Source organism: Argiope bruennichi, chromosome 4 (assembly GCF_947563725.1).
Source record: "Argiope bruennichi chromosome 4, qqArgBrue1.1, whole genome shotgun sequence".
NCBI lineage: Eukaryota > Metazoa > Arthropoda > Arachnida > Araneae > Araneidae > Argiope > Argiope bruennichi.
The window spans coordinates 8,085,924-8,111,829 of NC_079154.1; the positions used below are offsets into that span (position 1 = coordinate 8,085,924).

The following is a 25,906-nucleotide window of genomic DNA, read 5'->3' on the forward strand; positions in this document are numbered from 1 at the left end:
GAGCCTTTGACGTCCTCTTAAAGAATATACATTCATTCGATTAAAATATTGTATCAGCTATTTGATGAATTATATATATATTTGCATATATCAGATGGAAAGAGACGAGAGAGGCCTTTGAAATTTAGAGACATCTAAGGTGTCTATTTCTTGAGGTCTATTATTGTTTCAAAATTCTACTATCTAAAGATTTTTTCTACTTTCAATGCATGTGTATGTTTCCCTACCTCGATGAATCGCAGGCATCAGCATCTTAAATATACATCCGCATCACCTTCAACGCACTTAACTACAGGTTAAAACACCTTGTCGAACCGGTCCGCTCAAAGAACTTTTAAACATTATCCCCCTTTTATAAATCAAGTGGATACCATCATTTACTGTGGAGGTTCAATGCCACAAGTAAAAGTAAAAGTACATATTTCACGCGACTTTAATTCCCACTTATCTAAATCTATTGATTTCATGAGTAATCTCTTCTTGGCTTAGTGGCCGACAACTTAATGGCTACGCAAGAACGAAGATTTTGTTAGAATTTTTTTCTCCTTTCTTTTCTACTGCGTTCGGGGATCTTTAGATTTCAGAAACCGGTTCAGTTCCTATTTAGTTTACCCCCTTGAGAAATACAAATTGACATGAGGCGGAGCAGCGTTTCAAGGTTCTGACACCCCGTTCAAGGCCCGGCAAACGATAAGAAAAATAATATAAATAGTTTCTGTTATTTTGTTCAAATATTTGAGATCCCTTTATTTTTTATGATTATTTTTATTTCTTAATTCCTCGCCTTGGACGAAAGGAAGCGGATAACGTTTCCTGATTGCTATCGGGAATGACCCACCTGACGGTGTGGTCATGTCAGTTACGCTTTAGGATACACCTGTCTTATTTTTTTCTTTGCAGCGGCAGCTTTTTGTTTCAAAGTGCTTGGGAATGGCATTCGGAAAATCTTAGGTTTACTACGAATATTCGAGACGGAGAATAAGAGCAGCTAAAAAGGCGGGGAAAAAACTGTATTTCTAGAATATTTTTTGCCACTAAAATAGAATACAGTTGTCAATATATATATATGGCATTAAAAATGGTTAAGTAATAGCTGTTTGTTGTGATATTATGACGATGCAGTATTCTAAAATGCCTACCGAACACACAGAAATTCATTTTAAACACCAAATCATAAAATGTAATTTCTACGGAAATAGATAAGTATTTGGCAATGTGTAGACTACATTAGGAATTAAAAATCGTCTGCACTAAATGGAATTGTAATGCGTTGTATTACACATAATAGAATTCCAAAAGTATTCTCTAGACGAATTGTGATACAGTTCGAAATCCAATAAATCTAACTGATATTCGAGACGAATAACAGACTAATTTGTTTAATTTTCAGTATAGAGCCATACATTGGGAAATTTCCAAATGATATTTGTACAATTTAAAAATAAATTTGATTTCAATTATAATTTCGAAATCATTTTGATTTAAAATTTTGAATAATTAAATATAAATGAGAAACATCAGACGGCAACACATGAAAATCACTTGCTGTGAAAGGAATTATTCTTTGACATAAAATATCATCTAACCTGAAATTCTGACTGGAAATCTACATATTTGTTCGTCTGGAAGAGAATAGGTGAGATAAGAAAGACTATTGTGACAAACTTCATTTTTAACTTTCGTAATATAATGAAACCTCCAGATATTTTCAAGAAAATAAAAACAACTGTCGTGCATTTTAAGATTATGTTATGTCATTATTGATTTTGTAGATACATTCTTTGCTTATATGCATAACTTGTTAACGTTGTGTTCGTTCCTTCAGTTCATATTTAAAGAATGGATGAACATGTAAAGTATCACATTAAAATTTCTGTTAGTTTTGTTTTATCAATTAATGCTTACAAATGCTTCATTGCGAATCTTTTTTTTTCCTGACTAATCGAAGATATTAAATTCAATATTGTTATAAATTTTTTTGTTTGCTCAACTTACTGCAAAAGTTACACTGAAAGTTAAATGTAGTTTTCAGTAATTTACATGTTTTTAATATTGGCCATGGGACTGGAATTGAGATGTTAATATGCTGTAACGATGTAAAAATTAAATGCTAATGTTGAAAGTTAATAGATACATTAAAGTATTTTTTTAATGAATAGTTCTTCGCTGCTGGAAACTTGAGAATTGGGTTATTGCATCTAATCCCAATCAACTGACAAAACTCTTTAAAAGGAGGAAGCATGGCATCTTATGTTGATCAAAGCGACCTTTGAGGACACTTACATTGGAGCTAGGTCTGTTGTATAAGGAGGGTCCAATGTATAAGAGGAGACTTTTTGGATGACTTTTAAGGAACACTGGCCCATATTTGTGCATCACTTGAAAGAAACATTCAAATGCCAGCTGTGTGAGACTCATTGCAAAAGCGTTCATTGATGTGCTAGTTTCTGATACTAGTTAAGAGCACAGAATGAGAATAGAACTTATAATAAATTTTTTCTCCTACCCATGCTCTTTAGTTATGGTATGTTTTAACCTGTAGAAGCTACTGATGGACTTATGAAATCTATATTTGTATGATAACCACTTAATTTGTCGGTACAGGTTTTACCGGGCCGCGTTGGTCTTAGGATAAAGTCTCGGCTTCGGAACCGGAGAGTTTTCAATTTTGAGACCCGATTCCATTGAGAACCGCCGTGTAAACAGGTCTGGTTCGCGTTAAATCAGTCGGAGCCAAACGTCTACCCGCTGGCATGGTGTGGAAGTTTCGAGAGGGGGTGCCGGTTTAGGTGTCGTTCTTGTCGTCTGACCGCGGTTCAGAATTATGAGGTCCGTTCCAAAATAGCCCTAGGGATACTTTAAAAAAAAGGACGTTAACGTAACTAAACTAAACACTACAGGTTAAAACCTATCAGCAAGAATAATCCTTCCCCATCTGTTCTGTATTGAATGTTTGAGAAGTACATCAAAATGTAGCTGAATCATTTATGAAATGTATGTAGATGACACTTATACCTATAAATGATTCTATTATTAGAATCTGTTTGATAGCACTTTATCGGAATAACTAATGATTCTTTGAAAAAGTTTAAACTAAAAAAGCTACGTACATATTTATTGAAATGGGAAGATATTTTAATGATTTTTGATACCTTAATTGTTGCGTTATTTTGCCAACTAACAAGGCCATAAATTTTTTTCCAATTTTTTCTGAATACAAAATCGTATATTTAAAAACAAATTTGTTTCCCTCATTGACATCCGGTTTTATATCGAATAAAAGAACTGCTATATAATTAATCATGGTTTTAATTAATACGCCTTAATGAACTAATTAAGATTCAAGAAATCGGACATTTATTATGAATGTAAAAAACGAAAAATTTTCCATTACACTCGATTTTTTCCAAAAGAAAATAATATTGATGTCATTCGATATGATTTAAACTTATAGTGTCTCGCAAGAAATATGTTATTAGGTTTAGATTTCTTTTAAAATGTAAATCAGGTTCGACCTACTTGTGATGCTCGAACAAATGAGCATGTCTTTTAAATTTTTTCTTGATTTTTCTCTTTCATTTAGAATATCGTGTATTCAGTTATTTGTAAAGGAACTCGTAAATGATTTTTTTTTTCTTTAAGGAATCTATGAATCGCATTTTGATGTATATATTAGCTACGTACTGAAAATAAATAAATTGTAAAATTAGAAATACAAAGTATCCGAATGTCCTGAATGTTGACTCTTTGCCCCAGTGTGTACTCGTAAGTAAATGGTTTATAATAAAATTATTTTAAAAAATCAAACAGCAAACACACAGATTCATCCTCGCCATCTGACCACGGTTCGAAATGTCTGAATTCTTTTCAAAATTGTCTTCGTGTCGTTTCATCATGAGATGTTAGTTTAAAATGAGTTACTATCATGTGATGAAAGATATCGTGGATGTCATCTAACATGAAACTGCACATTAGAAGTTATATGTTTTATACTATGAAGTCACGTTTTGTTTCATTTACCACATCCACAATGAATAAAATTTAATTTGAATAATATATGTGGGTTGATTTCATCAGATTATCATTATAAAATAATATAAACTGTGTCTCGCCGTTGATACTATTTAGAAATATTTTTTTTTACAACTTTAGTATACAATTATGCTCTTAAATCTATTATAGTATTTTTGCATCTTTTCTTTTTATATTTTTTCTACAAGTTCAGAAGTTAACGAGGTTTTCATTCAGTGAAACCACCACAGATTATTTTAGATTTGAATATGTCCTTCAATCCATTATTCCTCATTTCCATTTAATTAATTTAAGTTATGCTTCCTATTCAGGGAAGAGACCAACCTTCCGCCTCTCCCTCGAACATAATATATATTCACTTCAACATGCTTGAATAAGTTTAATGGGAGCCGTCGAACTTTAAATAGCTTACATTGCCCTCTCTATATATCAATCTACGCTAACTACATTTGATACGTGGAAGATAAGCAGTGGGAAAAACCAACCCCGCTAATATCGCGCGATTATCGTCTGCGTAATTGCACCGTGATGCTTCTTTAACATGCAGACGACGTTTGTTTCTACTCCTTGTAACCGTAACCATCTCACTTGAAATGATCCAAACAATGTTAAGAAAAAAATGACGGTTATCCTAGATATCTAATTGAAATAATACACTTCCTTACGCCTGCACATTGCATGCATTCAGCCTTGTCCAGTCAGATTCTGTTTTCATCCACTTAGCGGAGTTGGAGCTAACCGGCTAGATTAAACAAATAGTGAATTAAAAATGAAATGATTCTTTTTCTTCATTTATTTATTCTAAAAAGAACCGAGACGAGAAAGTAGAAATCGTCTACTTCTGACGTAACAATGTTTCAATTGGATTGCTTGTTTGAGCATTGTAATTTTAACTGAAGATAAGCAACTAAGTAATGCCAACTTGTTCTTAAGAATGGGTTTTGCTTCGAGTGGATATTTTATTGGCTATTTTTGTTTCGAAATGTTGGTGTGCTTTCCTCTCTTATGATACTGTTTTTCTGATAATGGATGAGTTAATGATTTTTCAGAGAATTGGCAATTGAATGAATTCGTGTTCCTGTGATACATAATCTAATTCGTCTCGCCAATTTGGCATTTAAATTCATTGTAAGCATTGCAGGTATAAAATAAATATATGTAAATCAGTTACATGTTATATGCTATTATGTTTTAAAATGACCGTTAAAGAATCTCTAATGTTGAAATGTTGTTGCTTTTACTCGCCTTTTAGAGAATTATGCTGTTGGCATAATTTTAACTCTTTTGAAACTTGTTTGGCGAGAAATAAAATAGTTATCATGTCTCAGGGTATGGGACGCATTATGAACGTATGAACGTTATGGAAAATACCTCGATATAAATTCACAAATATTTTGGCCTTCAAGACAATATTCGTTACTTTTACGTATTTGACTCTTTCGTGTACAAGAAGACTCTATATATTGATCTATGTCGAACTTGATGACGAATTGGAATGTGTTTTTACCAAGAATATACTTAATAAATGGGTGAAGTCATTTTAGAAAACTTTACATAAATATCGAACATACGTTTATTTATTTATTTATTTTTTGTTAGATTCAAACTTCATCTTCATATATAGCAGAATTATTATGGACGATTTGGTAATTGATAACATTATATTAATAATATTAGTCGTAAACACGAGATATTTCGTTCTTGCAGCCCTGTCGTCGAAGCCCATTGATCGTCACCTGTGCAAAACGAGAAATACACCATTCAAAGATTGAATAATTTTGAGATCGTTTTGCTTCTGTTGTCTGGATAATACTGAAGAATGCCAAAAAATCGATGCAACGCTGAAAGCAATAGTCAAAAGAAATTGTATATTTTTTCCCTTTTATTATTGTATAGATTAAGAGAAACTGTACATATTGTCCCACCTCATTCTACTGCCTTCTCTTTGTTCAGTCATAGCAGACGATTCATAAAATGCAGCTAGGAGGATTATCTATATACTTATAATAAAGCTCAATGTGTGTGTGTGTTGGCGCTCTACAGGCCAGACCATTTGACATACAGCTACCAAATTTCGTACATGTATACCTTAGAGGTCGGGAATGTGCACCTGGGGTTTCTTTTTTCGAATTTTTAATTAGAATTTTAATTATTAATTAAAAACTAACTTTCCCGCCAAAAAAATCTTCCATTTTCCCCACCGCCAACTTTTCCGCCAAAAAAATCTTCCATTATCCCCAGCGCCAAAAGAGAAAGGCTTCAGTTTTTTTTTTCTCCCAACAGTAATGAGGCTAGGGTTAAAATTTTTCGGCGGATTATTTCAATCGGTTCTGTTTATTTTCTTAACGTTTGATGCATTTAAAATTAAACATTGTTAATGAATCAATCTTTCAGATTCATTCTGAGGTACTTTTGAATTAAAATAAAACAGAATAAAGGAAATTGAAAATTTCTAATCCGCATAGCGTTACCCCAACTGGCGTAGAAAAAATCACGTATTTGCGTTACGTAACCGGCGAAGAAAATTCACGCATGCGCATTCTGTTCTGATTGTTGCCATGACAACGTTATCAATGAATGATTTAAATTATTTTTGGGTTAGTTGCATGCTTTTGTAAGTAAATTGTATTTATGTTAGTTATATATTTTTTGTATATGCTTATAGTTTTAAGTACATCGTTTTTTAAGTAGTTTTTTTAAAACCTGTTTTCAACCGTTTATTTTAAACGATTCGTTTTATTTTCTTAGTGTTTGATGCATTTAAATTTAAACATTGTTAATGAATCGATCTGCTCATAATGAATCTAAGAAAATTTTGTTGACCAACTCTTGAGATATTACATAAATTTAAAAAGACATTCTTTAGTGCCCATAAAGTTTAAACGCTGAGTGACTCTATTTTCAGTAATCAGATTATAAAAAAAATGCTTTGTTTCAGTAAAAAATATTATTATATTAATTGAAGATAAATTCTTTCCATTTTAATTTAAAGCATAAATTCTACGGGTGCTAACAGAAAATGAGAGAGATACATATTACGTTATGACTGAAGGCCTTTATAATATTATGAATGAATTATATGATAATCAAAATTTGAAGTTTTAAAATATTTTGATGAAGAAGCTATTAAAGTAGAAATTGCATAAAATATTTAATTATTAAAATTTTAACGAACATTAAGATTGGCGAACCGGCTGGTCGCCAAAGGCGGCTAGTATAAAATATTTTAACTGTTTATTCGACATTAAAATATATTTATTTTAAGTGGCGTTGTTCAATAAAAATTATTACGACACCTATCCCCATTCCAGTCAAAAAACTCTTGGATTAAAGAAAAAATCAAGTGGTTCGTTCAGGAAAAGTCTGTTGCCAATTTTCTTAATTAAAGGTTGATAGTATTTAAATGATAAGTCAGCAAGAGTAAAATTTTAGGAATTGGAAATTTGATGTATAAATTTAACTGCCAGAACAACATTAAGAATATTATTAAACAGTTAAATATGTTTCAATATAGAATGTTAATTATATTTTCCAGTCTATGTTGCTTCATCACTTCCGTGCTCTTGTGCTTTTCGTATAGTTATAATTATTTTTAAGTTATGTCCATATTTCTGCTGAGAAAAATCTCTGCATTAAATATTATTTTTCTGTTGAAATTCCTTTTTGAATTTCTGCTTAAATAAGCTGTTGTTGATTTAAAATATCTCGACCGTTGTTCCAGAAAGTGTCGATTTAATTTCGAACTTGCGTTGGATCACTTAAAGCAAATGTTTAAAGTGCTTCTTCGACATTTGGGAAGAATCAAGTTTCAGACGTTGGCTTTCTGTCTCTTTGAAATCGCATTAGTTTCGGTTTCAAGGTCAAATGAAGCATTTTACTAAGGGAAAAACCCAGTCTCTTTTCTACTGTATCTTTTTTAAGCACCATTTTGTTGTGTTACTTCCACCTGGATATCTTGCTCAATAGGATGCAAAAACCATGCGGCCTTTTGATGCCTAACATGTGGCCGTCTGAAAGTAATCATCATCATCATCATACCAAAGGAAGCACAAAGTTCTACGTAATTCCGCTTCTATTGAAGTTAGTAAAAAGAAAATAATATAAAAAAATTTAAAAAAATGAACGAGAAAGTATAAGAGAAAGCGTTTTTCACTCGAATTTCTCATACATTTACACGATATAGCGGCTTATGTGCAGGTTAAATTTATACGATATAGCAGGTTTTAATTAGCCACCTTTGGCACCTAATAGTTCGCTCACCATCTAGATATTTAAAATAATGGGCAAAACCGAAGGAACAACGCTGATTTCGTCTGTTTTTACTACTATAAAATTTAATAACATTTAGATAAGGATGCCCTACTCTAAAACATGTTCATTTCTTTCGGGAGAAAATTAATTCACCGTAAATTATTTGTTGTACTACATTCAATTAATTTTCGGAAAACATTAATGCACTCTACATTCTTTTTTGTATTGTACATTCAATTAATTTATTTCCGGAAAGCATTAATTCACGGTACATTCGTTGTTGTACTGTACATTAAGTTAATTCATTTCCGGAAACCATTTATTCACTGTACGTTTTTTGTTTGTACTGTACATTCAATTAATTCAGTTCCAGAAATCATTAATTCCTCTACATTCCTTGATGCTGGAGGGGAGGGGGCTTAACTGAGTTCCCCTAACACAACCACTACATAAAATATCTAATATACCGATTTCGAAAATTTTTATTTCATATGAAAGCTTCTGAATCTTAGATCTGTCATTATCTGCTCCCTCTGCTGATATTTTCTAAGCATATTGCAAAATAAATCTCCACAATTGCCCAGATTTCCAGCAGTTTTCTTCATCAAATAATTTAATCATTTTGAAAACATAGCCAACCGATCAGAATGCTGCATCATTATCATTTAATCATAATGTAAAATATTATTTTCTTTTATTTTCTTTAGAAACATTCAATTAAAATTGGTCGGCATGACTATATTAATATCATTAATATGGTCACAGAAGGCGGCTAATATTTAAATATATTTTTCTGGCATTGGAATGAATTTTATTACAACATAAGTATAATTATTATAATGTAAATCAAATATGCTTATTTTTTTAACCGACTGAAAATGAAGCAAAAATTATGCTGCAAAATAATAAATATCATTTTTTTTTAATTTTAAGATTGTATAATAATTATCTTTTTCATGCTTATCTTGCGATATTTCGAAATTATGCGGAAAAAGAGACAAAATTTCATTTAATTTTTAGTTAATTAAAATTTCAAAAAATAATCGGTCCGAGGTGCACATTTCCCCACACGCATACAAAGTTATACGTACATTCATTTTTATTATTGATAGGTAGAGAGTTTCAATTTTTATAAACTTATTTATTTTGTAACATAGCAATAACATTTTCTTAATCCAACAGGCTCTAGATAGCTGAATAGTCTGAAATCCATCGCTGAATAAAAGTGAAGTTATAAATATCACTTAAACTGTGTTGTGAAAATAAATTGGTCTAAAGGCAAAAGACGTACTGAAGAGGTTTCACTGTATGCTTATGTTAGCGAATGAAAAAATACAAATTAAATTCAATAAAACCATGTAAAATTATTTTACCAACTTTTCTTGTTAGCAATTTTCTATTTTTTACCCCTATTTTTTCACTTTTCTTAAAAAATTTCTTTTTTCTTTTTTAAAATACCCAACAGCTGACCCTGAACTAAAATATCCACCATAAATTAGATAAATCTCATTTAGACATCTCATTTCTTGCAGAAACAAATTAAGAAACCACAGACGATCTAATCTGTAAAGGGTAACGATTTTGGGGTTGTCTTTTAATTTCGTTATTCCTTTATAGCCGAGAGGGGCGGTTTCTTTTCCCTTTTTCTAAAATAAATATCGTTTGGATCTCCGTGCGTGATGTCTGATTGAGCAATAAAGATGAATTTACACGCGATGAACACCGTTCTGGTTGATCTTATCATTTTTGCTCTATCATTTTCCGAAATGGATTGTAATTGCAGGGTCATAAATCATCGAAAGCATGAAAAGTGGCAGTGGATGTACCGTGGAATCGTTTTGGGAAAGGGAAAAAATTAAAGAGCTGAGAAAATATATCATAGCGGGATAAATTTAATTTAAATGTACAAATGGGTCAAAATAGCGAGATATCTTTTGGGTGCTAGATGGTAAGGTCCAAACACATCTGTATAATCACATTATTAATTTTATTTATTTACTTGTTACTTCCTCGTATATCAAATTTATAGAGAGGGTGAGTGATTTAATGTATTTTGATGATACTTGATTTACCATTTTTGATGATACTGCGTCAAACGTATGGTGTAGTTGAAATACAGGATACGATACATAAAATTGGCAATTTAAAATACGATATATAAGCAAATACAAGATTGATTCTATGACAAAATAGTGAGAATTTTAAAATGTTCAGGAATATAAAATGCGCATTACAAGTATTAAAAAACATCATTATAAAAGTCAACAAGAGGCAAAAGAAAGTTCACTTGTCAAATGTCAATGCATCAAATAAATTCTGAATTAATATCAGCTTTCTTTCTTTCGTCGCTGTTTCATAAACTTCGATTTAGGAGCAGGATAAAATTTTGAATTGGCGACCGTTTGACTGGTAGACGGCTGTCGTCGATGGTGGTCATCTATAAAGTCTTCGTCTATAGATTCTTCTGGATCATAATCAATATAATCCTCGGATTCTGCTTATCTTGAACATCAGGAAGCAAATTATTTGTCAACATTGATTCTGACAGTGAGTTAGTTATAAAAAGCTGTCGATTGCATTATTTCTTGTACGTTAGTTTTATTTGAGTTCTAAGATGTGTATGAAAATCTATATTCTTTGGATTTGTCGCATTTCCTTTAGAATGAATACTGGTATTCTGTTTGTCTTTTTTCTTTTTCGGAGGTTGTGTTATGTTGCATATCTTATCATCAATCTGTCTGTGTAAATTTCTCTACGGTATCAATCGATTTCTTTTGCTGGACTATGGTTGAGAAAGATGGGGCGGTTATTGGCAGACACAATTTACGTGCTTCAGCGTAGGATTTGTTTTTTAGTGCTTTCAATTCTTGAATTTCTTTTTCTTGTTTCCAAGTCGGACGGTATTTTGAAATGGATTATAGAGAACGAATATTGGCATTGCCAAGAAAATGTGAAGAATTCGATATTCCGATTATATTCATATTTTACTCTTCACAGAGTTTCAAATAACCGTATTTCGAATTGCATCTGTTTATCAGTAAACATGACTGCAAATCGGAACGATCAAGATTTGTGGCATGCGATATGAGATCTTTGCATCAAAACTGTAGATTTGTAAGAATGCCAAATGATTTATTGGTTGTATATTCTTTAGCATTTCAATGCGATAACTCTTAAAATAGCGTTAGGTAAATGATTTTTATTTTATCCAGCCCAAAATTAAAGACCTATATCAAATTTTGTCATCAATTTACAGACTGGAAAAAGCTCAAAATGGTTATTTTCTTCAGTACGTCACAAACGTAAGTACGAAATGCGTCATTTCATGCAATTATTCGGGAGAGTCGGGGGAAGAATGATCCACTGATTTGTTGTACATTAGCCGAGACGTACATTTCCTGTCCCACAAAGTATATCTGTGCCAAAATTTTCTGGTTTTTTTTTTCTAATGGTCGAAATTGTTGAGAACCAACACACACAAATGCGTACATTCTTCCTTATTAATAGTATAGATGGATCGATAACTTAACTTTTGGAGACCGATTTTTTAATCATTAGACGAGCAGACACTATCTTTAAAAAAGATAAAACGGATAAGATTCGTAAATGTGCAAATTTGAAAAATAATTATAGTCCGTACTCATCAAATTTCATTTTGGCTTGCATGATATCCTAAAAATAGATCCTATAAATGTTAATTTTTTTATCTTTCAATCTGAAGGCAAAATAGTCGTTTTTTTAATTTTATTTTTGGCACTAAGATGTCTAATCTATCATGCTAATACTTGTTTCAAGCATTAGCATGACTCTTACTTTTATTTGAAGATACTTTTCTAACGTCACTTGACGTTAGATCAAGTCAAACCGTGCGATAAGATTGAAAGTTGTTGCATGTCTTCATACTTTCCTGCCTGTCACATGACACTTTTGCTTCCTCTTCATCTGGTTGGACAAAGTTTCTTTCTTCGTGTCTCAGGCTAAACGAAGAAGAGTGTGAAACCGTCCATTACGAGGAAGGCGCGTCGTTCCCGGTAGCGTTCAAAATCCATCGCCTGCATAAAATAGACCGTAATCATTCATATGTGTGTACGTGTCCTCCCCCCCCCCTTCCCTGCAACCGTGACTGTGAAGGAAAACGGAAATAACGGACTTGGCAGGGCCAGGAGTGACATGCTGCTTCTTTTTGTTTTCGAAGGGCTGTTTTTTACATCCTTTCTTTATTTTTGTTGGTGGAGAGTTTGGAACAAAGAGTGAGGGCAAAACTGTTTGGTGCGATGAGAGAAAAGAAAGTCGTTTGTTTGCTGACACCTGTGTGTTAACGTCAGGGTGACACTTCTAGGGTGGTAAGTAAATGACAAAAAAAAAGACAAGAAGAAAGTATTAAAGATGGAGGTATGGGGCAGGCTTTGTGTGACAAAGTGGAAAGATACTTGTCGTACCTTCCTAGCTGATGAAGATTTTGTATTTTATATTGAACTGCAACTTTTAATTATCATGCATCTTTAGTTTAATGCATAATCATTAACATTATCGTTTATCTTTAGAAAACAGTATGTATAACTGGATACACAATAATGAAGCTCTAAATGCAATAATTCTGCACATATGAAATGCCAACGGTGGAATCATGGGCGGAGGCCAAGAGTTGTCTCCTCCCCATCTGGGTATTTGGTATTTTGGGGATTTTTTGGCGCAAGAGCCATAATTGGCTAAACTGCGCCATGCATATGGTCAAAAATTAAAATCAAAGACATCAAATGCCAAAACATCAACAGTAGTTTCTAAAATGTGCGTTAAAAACATGGTAATATTGGCAGAATTGTTTAAAATTTGCAATGCAAGCAAAAAAAAAAAAGAAAATAATCAAATATACTGAAAAAAAAAAATAGCTTTCAAGAAATTAAAAAGATTTGGATGGTGTATTTCATTCATCAAGTCACACAAGGTAACAGATGAGCAATTAAAAAAGTTCTGACGATGGGAATTAAAAGAAGGACATTCGATCAAAATATGTTTGGCAGTAAAACTAGTATGACAAGTGGGGCATACGGGCGCGCTGTCTCCAAAAATGAGGTGCTTATGAGTGAAACGCGTATGTCCTATACTATAATCCTGTCCCCATCTGGGATTATAGACATAAGGGAACAGAGATTAGAAGCGGACATGAGAAAATGGTTAGCCGTCCTGACTATTCATTTCAGGATTCTGATACTTTTCAACGATTGTGCTTTTCTCTTGTGCTTGGGGGTCTATGCAGAAAGGTGGGCAGTTATTACGTCTCATAATCTTATCATATTTACGCCTCATATCTTTCTTGTTGCCCTTTTTTTAGCGAAATAAACGGTTCCTAACGTATGCACAAAAGCACGGTGGGTTTCCGAATCCGAGATTAAACAATGGCTGTAGTTTTTTTTTTCTTAGAGAGAGGGAAAAAATATTTAGCTGTTTAGACTATCCCTAATAGCATAGAATGCTCACCAGCACTGTTACGGTATCTTCACGGTAATTGACGCCAATCAAAGTATCGAGAAACTTCGTAGAGATACCTACACTATTTTATGCTCTTAAGGATATTGCCTTTGTTTTCAATGAAGATAAGGTACTAATGTTTGTATATATTAATAAAGAAAATAAACTGTGATGGTTTACTTTGCTTTTGGGCATCGACTGCTTATTTAAAACGCGGGAAATATTTTTAAGATTATCTAAAGTCGTGACTCGTGAGAACCTCAGCTATTAAACTGGCCAGCCGTTGCGGTAAGGAGAAAGGACCTTCAGTACAGCATTGGGAAGCTAATGCTTGAATAAAAGGAATTTAAAAGAAATTATTGCAAATGTTGCACATTTTAAAACATTATAGAAACGTAATCCCTGGACGATGCTGGGTACTTTATTGATATTTGATTAAAGCGTAATTTAATTTATAGATTCTACCGAGATAAATCAACCGACTTTCGTGTTCAGAAGCTGCTTGTATATCTTCCGGGATTTCCATTGGTTAAATCATTTGTTTGAGGCATCGTGTTAGAATACAGCTTTTTTTTATTTGATGCATTTTTATAGGTTTGGATAATTCGTGTTCATAGGTTAGAATTGGTAGACGGACTATCTAATATACGTAGATAATCAGTTTTGTAACTCTTCCATACATAGCCAGTGACAGTAACAAGTCTGCCTTTTCCAGTAACTGATCTTCAAATAATAATTGCTGAGTTTTCTGCGTTACGCTTATCCAATTTGCATATTACCTGAGGCGCAACAGTGCTGTTTCCGGAACTACACATCCCCAAGCATGGACAGAAGCGACACTGTTACGTCTTCCTTTATACGAATCTTAAATCCCTTCCTTCCTTTTTCTTAATAAGGGGCGGAAGAGCCATCATTAAGAGACTCTCCCATGCCCCACACGAAAAATCCTTCCGGAACATGCATCCGGTCGCGTGGATACCACGTGATTCTTCAACATACACACACCCCTCGACCCTTTTTCTTTCATAATAACAGACACGAGAAAAAAAAAATCCACCTTCTCTCTCTCGCCTTTTCCGCTCCCATCTGTAACAGCAGACGATTTATTTTTAGCCTTCCTTACATCCTTGGGCGCTGCCGTCCCCTTTTATCTAGGTAAGAGAGACGGAGGGAGCGACTGCAACTTGTAGGCACGACCCCTCTTCTGTTCGATTCCTTGAAAGAAGGTGTAATCGGTTGTTGTAGTGCTTCTTTTTTATGAAGTCGCGTCCATCTGGAGCACGTGGGGGCGCAACCCCTTCATAAGTACCATTGGGATTTCCTTTATTTGAAAATCGCTTGGGATTAAGTTGCATAATCAATGTAAGTGTTTTTAGTAGCCTTTTTTTCAAACTGCACTTTTTAAACTTAAATTAAATATTTTAAAAAAATTATGAAAAAAAAATTCATTGATAGTAATTAAACACAATTCGTCTTAAAAGGTGAGTTGCTTGATGTTATATGTTTTAACTTTTTGTAATGAAAATTTATTTTTTAAAATTAAAACTCTTTTAATAATGCTTGTTGAGGTGCGTTTTAAAAACATCGCACGCTTGGAAAACATTATTCCAATAAAAATATTAAAAATATATGCTTGAACCCAAATGTTTGTAATAGATTAAAACTTATTTAAGTGGAAACCATTTTTATGCATTTTTTTTAAATTTGGGGTATTATGAAATCTAAACTTTTTGAAACAATTGCATGATTGGAGGGGAAAAAAGGGAAGGAGAAGAAAAGCTAATACCGGTCCCTGTTTCTTATAATTCCACTTAACCGTAGTAGAATATATTTTCATTATGTCTCTATTATGAGCAAAATGCAAGAAATTATATTTAGGTTAGAAGTGGAAGAAGAAAGTCCTATTTTCTTTTCAGGAATTTTTATTTCAGTTTTAATTAAAATTAATTTTTTTTAACTTTTTAATTTTGAAATCATTGAAGTAATAATAATATTTATAGTTTATTATAATAATTTAAAAATATTATGCATTATGCTAAGTAATATAATAATTAATATAAAATTATGCTAAGTAATATAATAATTAATATAAAACTATGCTAAGTAATATAATAATTAATATAAAATTATTGTAATGATTTAAAATATAAAATTATTAATACAAAAAAGTCTATAAATTACGCTTGATAGAAAACATGCATTTTGTCATTATTATACCTTTATATATTGTCATTTTATCTCAAAACTTAAGCTTTGGATTCTGTTGGTGCAAAGTAAGGCAAAATTTACAACTGGAATATATTTTGTAAATTTTGAAATAATCTTTTGACGCAGAATTGTTAAAATTACAAATCTGCCTCTTATAGAGATTACTCAATTCTTCACACTCCTCACTATTAATTTTCTACTATTAACCTTGCGATATTATCGAAACGAAAATTGTTAAGTAAATATTTTCATACATATTTTATGGTAGTTAGTCCAGCACTTGCTTTTTATGTACCAAAAAGCGTAAGATTCTGTTGCCAGATTATACATAAAGAGACAGACTTTATTTTAATTTATAATTCAATGAAATGTAAGACTTTTATGAAATCCAAGACATTTGATATATATATTATTTTCAAAGAATTTTTCAAAAACTATATTTTTGAATTTCAATATTATGACTTTAAAAGCTCATTTTTATTAGAATTAAAATTTCTTTTTATTAGATTCTGGTATTTGGAATACTTTTGGAATATATTCTTCGAACTGTATCCAATTTTTGCGGATAATACTAACCGTAAAAATTATTTGATACAATATTTTATTCGAAAATATTTTGAAGTGATTTTTTTTTGTTTTGTTAAAATGTTGTTAAATTAACTTCTTTTTTTTTTTGAAGCGCCACGGGTAATTATTTCATTTTCAGTTTTTTTTTTTCTGTATTCATGTCGATAGAATTTTTATAACATTTTTTAAATTTTTCATTTTTTAAACATAAAAAGTGTCAAATCACGAGATAATTTTTTAGGAAATTTTCTTTGTTAATTTTAATTTAGATGCCAATATTTCTAACTTTTTAAGAATTTATTAAACGCATGATATATTAGAATACTATATCCAATTTTAATTAATAATATTAGAACAACTTTCGAGTTACGTTAATTTTATATTTAAAATGTTAGTGCAAGCATTATTTATGAAAATGAAACTGATTGCCTGCTTATCTAATATATAAACCACTAATTTTAATATCACACACATAATTTGTTAAAGTTAATATTAATTAAAAGTATAAAATAATAAAAAATTCCCAAATAAACAAATTTTGCTACAACTGATAATCTTTAAATTGGTGACACTTATTTGAAGCTGTGCATTTTTTTATATCGAACTTTATTTTATTTTTTTTTTCTATTTTTCATAAAAATGATTCAAAAGCAACTGCAAATATTATCTAAATTATTTATAAATTATTCTATAAATTTTGTATTGTATGCAAATTAATTATATTTTAATTTACACCGAATAAATTCAATATCTAGTGTTTGTAAATGATATTTATTAGAAAGGTAGAATAATTGTGTAGAATGTTTTTAAAAATAATATTTTATTCCTTCTTTTGTTTTCTAACAATCGAATCAAAAATATGAAACCATTTTTCACTAATTAGGTTGAGTTGCGATAACCTAGTGGTTGAGGCCCGAATTCGAGATCTGATTCTACCAAACATTATCTATGTACTGTAAACCCATCGGAGTCAACTTATCTTCTCAGATTTGATGCAAAAATTTGAAGTGAGGAATGTTAGTTCAAGTATTTTTACTATTTGACTATAGTGCACCCCCAAATATCTTTCATGTAGCCTCTTAAATCAATCATTGACCGACTACTAAATATATGAAACCCAAAATTATTTTATCATATTTCCATTTTTTAACAATATTTTATTGTATTCCTGTGTTTTACAAAATATCGTTTAAGGTAAATAATTCTTGTCAAGTAATAAGAAAATTTCAAATCTTTCTAATGATGGCGTTGTATCAAGGCGTTACGTCATGATATCTTAGAATTTAATTTTTTTGAAATATAATCATCCATTTACGTTCAATTGCGCCGTAAATGCACTCTCCAAATCTGCATGTATACTCACTTAATACTCTGATTTAGTTCTCTAAAGAATCGAGAATCAACTTGTGGTGAGGGTAGTATGAGTCTAGATCCACTCGGATCGACATCTCTAGATTTTTACCTAGCGATGAGTCAGAGACTCGTCATAAATGGGAAGTGTGACATGATCTATTGGACGGAGCGTCCTCAGAGTATGTAGTATCTCAGAGTTATATAGTTTGTGTGGAAGAAAAAGCTCGACATTCGGCCAAACCGTAGTAGATAATTCGTTACTATTTCGCAAATCAAGTTGCCATTGTCTTGGAGTAGCAGCTAAGGAAGAGCCCATATACCATTCTTTCTTCGATTCTCATTAGTCATCCATGAGCACAGTTTGTTATTGTTCAGCAATAAAGAGTTTTGATGGGTTTCAGAGTCTGTGTTTCAAACTGTAGCTAATTGTGTGTAGTTTACTATGAACAGTTGAGCCAACTGTAATTCTTTGCGTGTGAAATCACTTATTATCCAATAAATAATTTTGGAGAAATGAAGTATTGAAATTCTGTGTAATGTTTTTCAAACTCAACTATTTCTCGAGAAGTGCATTTTGGAGATGGCTCTCTGTTTAACAACCCCGTCCTCGTGTCTTTACGATATGTCACAGTCTTTGTGCTTCTAAAAATGACACGTTAGCGAAATCTAACAAATGAATGTTAAACTTTGGTAAGCCCTTACACCACATTTTTATTTTAAGTATTTTTAGACCTTTGCCATTTAAAAATAATATTAATTAAGCCTCCTTCTTTACAGTTTGGTTGAATGAATGATTAAAAGAACCGTAAAATACACTAGCTTCGACGGGCGTCGTTAAGTAGAAACTTTGATGCTATTATCAGTGGCATAACAAAAAGCGTCTGACGTATAATATGATTTTTTTTGTCTTGTCATTGGTGGCGTTAAAATTTAAACGGGACGTGCAACGTAGAGCTATTTTTTCGCTCTTTTATCTTGTTTGGTTTTAAAAAAATGATACTCACATTAATACTTGTCTTTACAAACTAGAGCCAAAAGCGTCTATACCCCCCTTTGCACCACCGTCGCTAATAGGCATCGCAGCATCAGTCTTACTTTCATTATATTTTAGAAGTCTAAATTGGGTTTGTCTCTCAAGATAACACATAACTTTTAAGGGTAAAATTATAGTTTGATTTTAAATTTTAAATTATTGAGTAATTAAAGTCCTGCTTTCAGAAATTTTTTTTTTCTTTGGCAAAAGCGTAGTAAATATTTGTAATTAAATTATTAAATTACACAAATGCAAAGATATTAATCTATACAAAATGCATATCAATGCGCAGTATTGGATTAAATCTGTGAAAAACATGATTGCTGACAAATTAATATTAAATTATAAAATACTGATATATTAATAATTATTATATTATTAATTAATACTGATATATTATTATTACTGATTATTAATTATTTATATATTATTAGGGTGTAAGTATTAAAATTTTGAAAAGAAATTTCTGAGAGGCTGTATTATTTTGTTGTATAACATGAACAAATGAAAAGATTAAATCGATTAAAAACATTGAAGTAACAGCAGATGCTCAAATATGGGGTCACCCTGAAACTTTGACTCATATTTCCTAATGAGGATGTTATCCCCTTCCTCTTCCAAATAAAAATTATGGACAGTGGGCAAAATAATCAACTTTTCGAGAATTCAGACTCTCGCGCATGCTCGTTTTGTGCTTCGCAGTATAGTAAAGAATACCGGATATACGTTCTTGGACGCCTCTTTGACGACCGTGTGAAACCAAGAGTTAACAAAAAATCTTCAAATTTAGCACCAAATTCATAAACTAAATTTCATTTATATAAATATTTATATTTTTGAGTTATTGCACTCGCATGTATGTGAAAATACAAACCGACTGACGATTAGCCTTCTGACGAATTTGGATTAAAATTTGATATTGATATGCACTTCAGGTGCAAATACTAAATATATATATATTTTTTTTTTAATTTTGCTCTTTGCATTTTTTGTGGTTGCTATTGTGACCACTTGAACTCGGACAGTAAGACAAATTTTCTATGTATGGATTTCACAAATGTGGTGTTGGCCATGTACCAAATTTGATGCTTTTAGCTCAAAGCATTTTCGCATCATCATTTTCACAGGCAAACAGACATGATTTCAAAAATGTGTTTTTCGGACTCCTGCGTTGATGGCAACGCGAGTCATTTCTGCTCTCGTGACCATCATTGAATTCATTAACAAAACTCATATCTTTTTGACAAATCATAAAAAATGTATCCTAAATCTCTCAGATATGCTCTATCTGAAGGTATGTCACGGTCCCAAATTTATAGAGTATCGAAATCCGCCCTCCCCCTTCTTTCAAATCGCGGCGCCAGTGCCCTGAAAAGTCACTGCAAAGAGGCGCCGTGTCAACTGAACCGTAACTAATAGACCCGTTTTCGAAATTAATAGAGTCCATAACTCAAGACATCCCCTCTAACCTTAACCGTAGCCCACACGCACAAAAAATACAGGGCTATCAACAGGAATGACAAAATACGACAGATGAAGTTTGGTAGTCCATCTGTCCTGGGGTGACGACAAGTTCGTTTATCAGACGATATTTTTTTTAAAGATGCCGTAAAGAATAAGGATGAGAATCGTTTGGTATTGTTGCTAGGCGCCCCACAGTGACGGAAAAGAAATGGCATCCGCAAAGCCAGAAGACATTGTGAGAGTGCCGCCGCCATTTAGAATTTCAATTATACTTCACGGATATGGCTTATTTAGCCTCCATTTGGTATGAAATTGGACTCAAGGTTGATTTTAATTGTCCCAAAGAACTATCTTGTTAGTATTCGCAACCAGCGGTGATTATTTATGATCCGGAAAGATTGTCGTGTAATTTAAGGAAATAGTTCTCCTTTCTTTTCTTTTTCGAAAGAATCGCTGATTAATGGAGTGGCAAAGTTTAAACTGGATGAATATTTATATGGTCTTGCAAAACGAAGAAGAAAAGAAAAATTATAAAAGTTGTTGTAAGTCATTTTAATCATGTTTGGGATTTGGTTAAATTATGCAATATTAGGCAGAGGGTAAAACACAAAAGAAGCTGCCTATAAATAGTTTATTATTTTCATAAACGTAAGTTTTGAAATCTGTTTTAAAACAAGAAAATATCAACTATTAAAATTGACAAGTCCCATTAAAAAAAATTCTTCTCTCATTTACCCTTATCTGCATCATTTCTTAAATCACGCTTTAATTTAGAAGTTGGCAAATAATTCTGAATACTTTTTGAAAAAAAGAAACGAAATATTATTTATACGCAATACTTTATTATTATAATGAAGTTCAACGCTATTGTAGGTCAAAAAATGTAAAGAATGGCTCAACAGTAAAAACTAATTGGAAGAAATCATGGCACGCAACAGAAAATAAACCTTCCAATCCAGGTAAATGAAGGCGCATGCAACTGAAGGGCTAATATTTTTCAAATATGCGAAATGTAAAATTTAACCTATTTTTTATTTTAAATTATTTAAAATATCGATGAACCATCACATCTGTTTATTGTAATATATATAGTAAGAGCTGGGGCAAATTATCAAATAAACGCAATAAACAACATTTGAGGACCCCAAATTTGGATATATTTTTTGCGATACTTTCTGTGTATATTCACTTTATGCTTTCATTTAATTTAATGGCCATAGAATCTAATGGATTGAAATTAAATTAACTATCAATTAAATGTTGGAACAGTATTCTAATATTCTGGATTAGTTATTTTTCACAAAATTTATGTTTTAAAATGATCTAAAAATATATATCTTTATAAATTAAAAAAAATGTCCAATTTTAACATTAAATGATATTTAGACTGCCTTTAAAAGTTTTTTTCTTTTCTTTTTTTAATGTTTTATTTAAAGTTGTAATCAAATTTGAATCTTAAATTTTATTACATGCGGAATACCGAAACCTATTCTCTCGGGAAAGAACCGCAATTAAATGTTTTTGTCAATTTATCAAAATTTCCTGCTTATATAAAGAATCAAAATCAATAAAAATACCAGGTGTAGGAAGTTAGAGAAGAGAAGGGGGGGGGGATTCCGTGATTTGCATTATCTAAGCAGCCCTAAAAATCTTAATGAGGTCTTTGGTAAGAAGTAAATGGATTTAATTCACGTGACACAAAGTCATATATCTAACGTTGATATTTCTATATCTACTCGCATGTCTCTAGAATCTATCTGCACATACATATTGTACTGCATATGCTAAGCTATGACATCACGTCTTTATTCCTCGTAGGTAATGAATCATGTGCAATGGGCATTTGCCGTGTAACATATGATCAAGGATTGACTTCATTAATATTACTAATATTATTCTAATTCATTTGTAGTCATTTTTATTTGCATCCATATTTATGTACCGCTGTCCAAATAATCTCATGATTTTAACGCATTACGTACAGCACTCTGCGCGCTTAAAGCACATTTTTGAACGCTCTTGAAGCGTGCTCGGCAAGCAGTAGGATGCATATACACACATTTTTAATTTGCATTTGGTGTTAGATTTACATAAAACATTCTTAAATATTACTATATATTTTATACATTTATTTATTGTATAAGACTTTTTACATTCTATTATTTATTTCACAGACTTGAATAATGCTTTAGAGTGTGATATTTGGTAAAGCATATTCCCTTGTGCAATGGTGCTCAGCTCGATTTGCAGCAGTATCTTGTTTTAAGACATTAAAGACCCCTCACGAATTTTCTCGTGTTTCCATCCCATCTATTACGAACCGCTCACGAGTTTTCTCGTGTTGCGTATCCCGTCTGTTATTGCTTCATGAATAACAAAATGATGATGATTTTAGAAGCTACAAGTTTGGCCCAAAAACGTACTTGTCTCAGGCGCATGTCTTATAGATTTCTTTGCGGTCCTTAATGTGTTAAATATTTGCCTCTGGTTGGTTATGCATAGATTTAGACAAAAAAAAATTTAAAAAAAATGAAAGCAAGATATTTTGTGACCCGTACGTTATATGTTAACTAAATTTGAATTTTTCAATAAAATATGCATGTGCATTCGCATTTTCTTAATACATTTTCAGAAGTTTACTATATTTAATTCTCTTCCGAAGTATGTTTCCACACCTTTGAGTCATCTTATACAATTAAAATCTTGTGTAAAAACTATAGGGGTAGTAATTATGGCTTCGCTTTTTTAATATTTATATAATCCTTTCTTCTGTCTGTCCTTGAATTACAGTAGAATCATTTAGAACTGAAGGAAATGCTTTAATTGCTCTGGTATTATTCCCTCCCTTGGAAATTCAGAACAACTTATTTGGCGGGTGCTTTGTCTGAAAACACGTTTTGTGAGTGAAAGCCTGTATTTAACTGACCCGAAGAGTTATAATTACTCTGTTTATCAAACTGTAAAACGATATTGTTTTTATTAATTACTTTTTTCACCCTTGAATTATTTTTATTAGAGATCAGATCTATTAATCAAAGTATTTAAATGTTAAGTATAAGTTTCTTTAAAATAAATAAGAAAGCAATGATTTATGAACATTTAGTTAAAGGTTATTGATAAACATTTAACATTTTACTGAGCTCTTAACCGTCCTGGGAGGATGTTTTTGCCTCTTTTTTTTTCTCTATTTAGAGTATTATGACTATTTTGTATATCATGATTATTTTGATCCTTTGTTGCTAAGTACAGATTTAATTTTTTAAAAAAAGGAATTACTACTGAAAATATGAAATGCAATCGACGAACTCACTAATCATTAAGAAATAGTATGTAGAACTAATTTGTTATATTAATATAATATTTTATTCTAATAGATTTTATTTATACACTTCTGAGTAGTTTAAAATCTGAAATCTGTTTTTCTGTAGTATATCACTTATAAATTCATAATTCTCATTGATAAAAAGGAGGATTTCAGTTAAATATTTTATGCTTGCATAATTTATTTGTTTATAGGACTTATATCTGTTAAGAATAAGAAACACAAATAAAAGGGCATAAGTAAAATGATAACTAACTACACCATTTTTGCATCTTTGAGTAATCTGTTTTGGTTTAAAAGTTCAAACATCGTGTTTAATAATATTATAAGATTTCAGAATTAATTATTAATTATTCAGAACCTTATTATAATTTAAAATGATATTAAAGATACTTAATCATCGCAGAAATTCAAGTTCCATCATTTAAATGCTCTTACCTGTTTTCGTAACACTCCATCTTGCGCAGTTTGGTATCGCAACCAATAACAATTCCGTATTGCCCATCACTTGAAAATATTTTTACCATTTCAATCGACGCTCCCACTCCATTTTAAAAAACCTACCTCACGAGGGCGAACAGCAAAAAGGACCTGTTTTGGCATTCCCCCAATACAAATCAAAACAGGAAACAGCAGTTAAAGGCCTCTGCCCTTTTTGTGCGAACTTCGGCCAGCGAAAAAGATAGTGGGGATATTTATGTGTGTGACTATGGTCTATGTGAGTAGGCTTAACGCCTACGGTTACTGTCGTCTAGCTTACAAAAAAATCGTCTGATGCTGTTTGTGTGTTTGGAAATAAAAACATCCGTTACATCTCTTGTTTACCTGTTAGAGTTTCCAAAACAGGTAATGTCAGTGGGTGAATTTCGCCTTGAAATGGCAATTATTGGAAAAATGAAAATTTCAAGTTATTTAAAATATTTGAAGAAGCGTTAAATATGTTAATTATAATCATTTGTTATTTAACGCCTGGCAAATGCTGTAAAAGTATTATGCAATGAAATATCATATAACTGAGCATTTTATATTATATTTTAGCTTATTTAAATTATTAATTTATGATTTATATTAATAATTAAAATGAGTCCGTTGACCAAAACTTCTCAAAACTCTTTTCCGATACAGGAAAAAAAATATATTCTTTCTGTATCAAATTTATATTTATTTAGGGAAATGAAAATAAAAAATAAGACATTCATTAATGAGTAAATAGTATTTTTGATTTCTGATTAAAAAATTAATAGAAATCATGTGTAATCAGAATTCTATTAATCGTCTTTCTCGTCTCTCGTCTTTCTCGTTCCGCATGTCCAGTTATAAAAAGCTTTTTTTTCCTGTTTAAATCAATGTGGGGAAAAAATGGCATGTAAACGAGTAAATTATGTTAAGTATATGAGACTGAAATGAAATACACATTTTTTAAAAAATAGTATTGTGGAAATGTAATATTATCGTGGAAAAGTTTTTTCTCCCTCTTTTAGTCTTGTGTGAGTAGACAAGTCCAAGTACCAGCCTTTTCGATAGTAAGGTGGCGTAACAACGTTTGTTAATCAAAATGATCGTGAACTTATAAGTATCACCTCAGGCTGAAGTCCATTATGTGATCGCTGTCCTGAGTGATTTTCAGAGGGAAGTGATTCACATTTATACTTCGCTTGTAAGAAAACCTCCACCAACTTGCCCACCGTAGCAAAAATTACTGGAAATTTGAAGCGCACACCAAATTTTGTAGAACTCATGAATAGGTTTCGTGACACCCCCCCCCCATCTCTTACTCCCTTGCTTTAAACCTCTAGCCTATTTGTGAAAATAATAAGCTATAACTTGGATCAATACAAAGCAGCGACATTTTTATCGTGAGATCACCAGGAAGTTTGTTCTGTTCCAAGTTTAGTTTTGCTTTTCGGACTCTTTTATAATATGCATTCTATCATATACCATCTAAAGAATATAAACTCTGATGTCCACATCTAAGAAGCAGATTTTAGTTACTATTGAAACTATGGTTACACATTTTTCGCCTGTGTTTTTGTTTTTAAATTCGACAACCATTGGCCTTCCGAATGATTCGAGAAAGACAATGAACAGAAACATCTTTCCGTTTCATATTCCTATGGTAATCTGTCTGAAAAGATAAGATTAAATTCTCAAAACTGAGCCACCGCCCATTTTAAAAATGGACAAGCTATATGAACTGTCCATTAAAA

General features: G+C 31.6%; 2 protein-coding genes across 12 annotated transcripts in view; one reads left to right on the top strand and one right to left on the bottom strand.

The window, feature by feature from the left end:
• LOC129965545 (uncharacterized) overlaps positions 1-24,351 on the bottom strand; it is a 31,773-nt gene extending 7,422 nt beyond the window's left edge. For all 3 annotated transcript variants that reach the window (XM_056079533.1, XM_056079531.1, XM_056079532.1), the window contains exon 1: positions 24,138-24,351. In XM_056079533.1, the coding sequence (XP_055935508.1) occupies positions 24,138-24,204 (67 nt within the window). In that variant the 5' untranslated portion in view covers positions 24,205-24,351. The remainder of the gene's footprint in view (positions 1-24,137) is intronic.
• The window catches only part of LOC129965543 (tensin-1-like), a 474,618-nt gene that overhangs the window by 235,654 nt on the left and 213,058 nt on the right, over positions 1-25,906 (top strand). The window contains exon 1 of one of the 9 annotated variants that reach the window (XM_056079528.1): positions 14,916-15,114. The exons of the other annotated variants lie outside the window; for them this stretch is intronic. The gene's annotated coding sequence lies outside the window, so the exon portion shown is untranslated. Of the gene's footprint in view, positions 1-14,915; positions 15,115-25,906 lie in introns of those variants that run through there. 9 annotated transcript variants of the gene reach the window in all.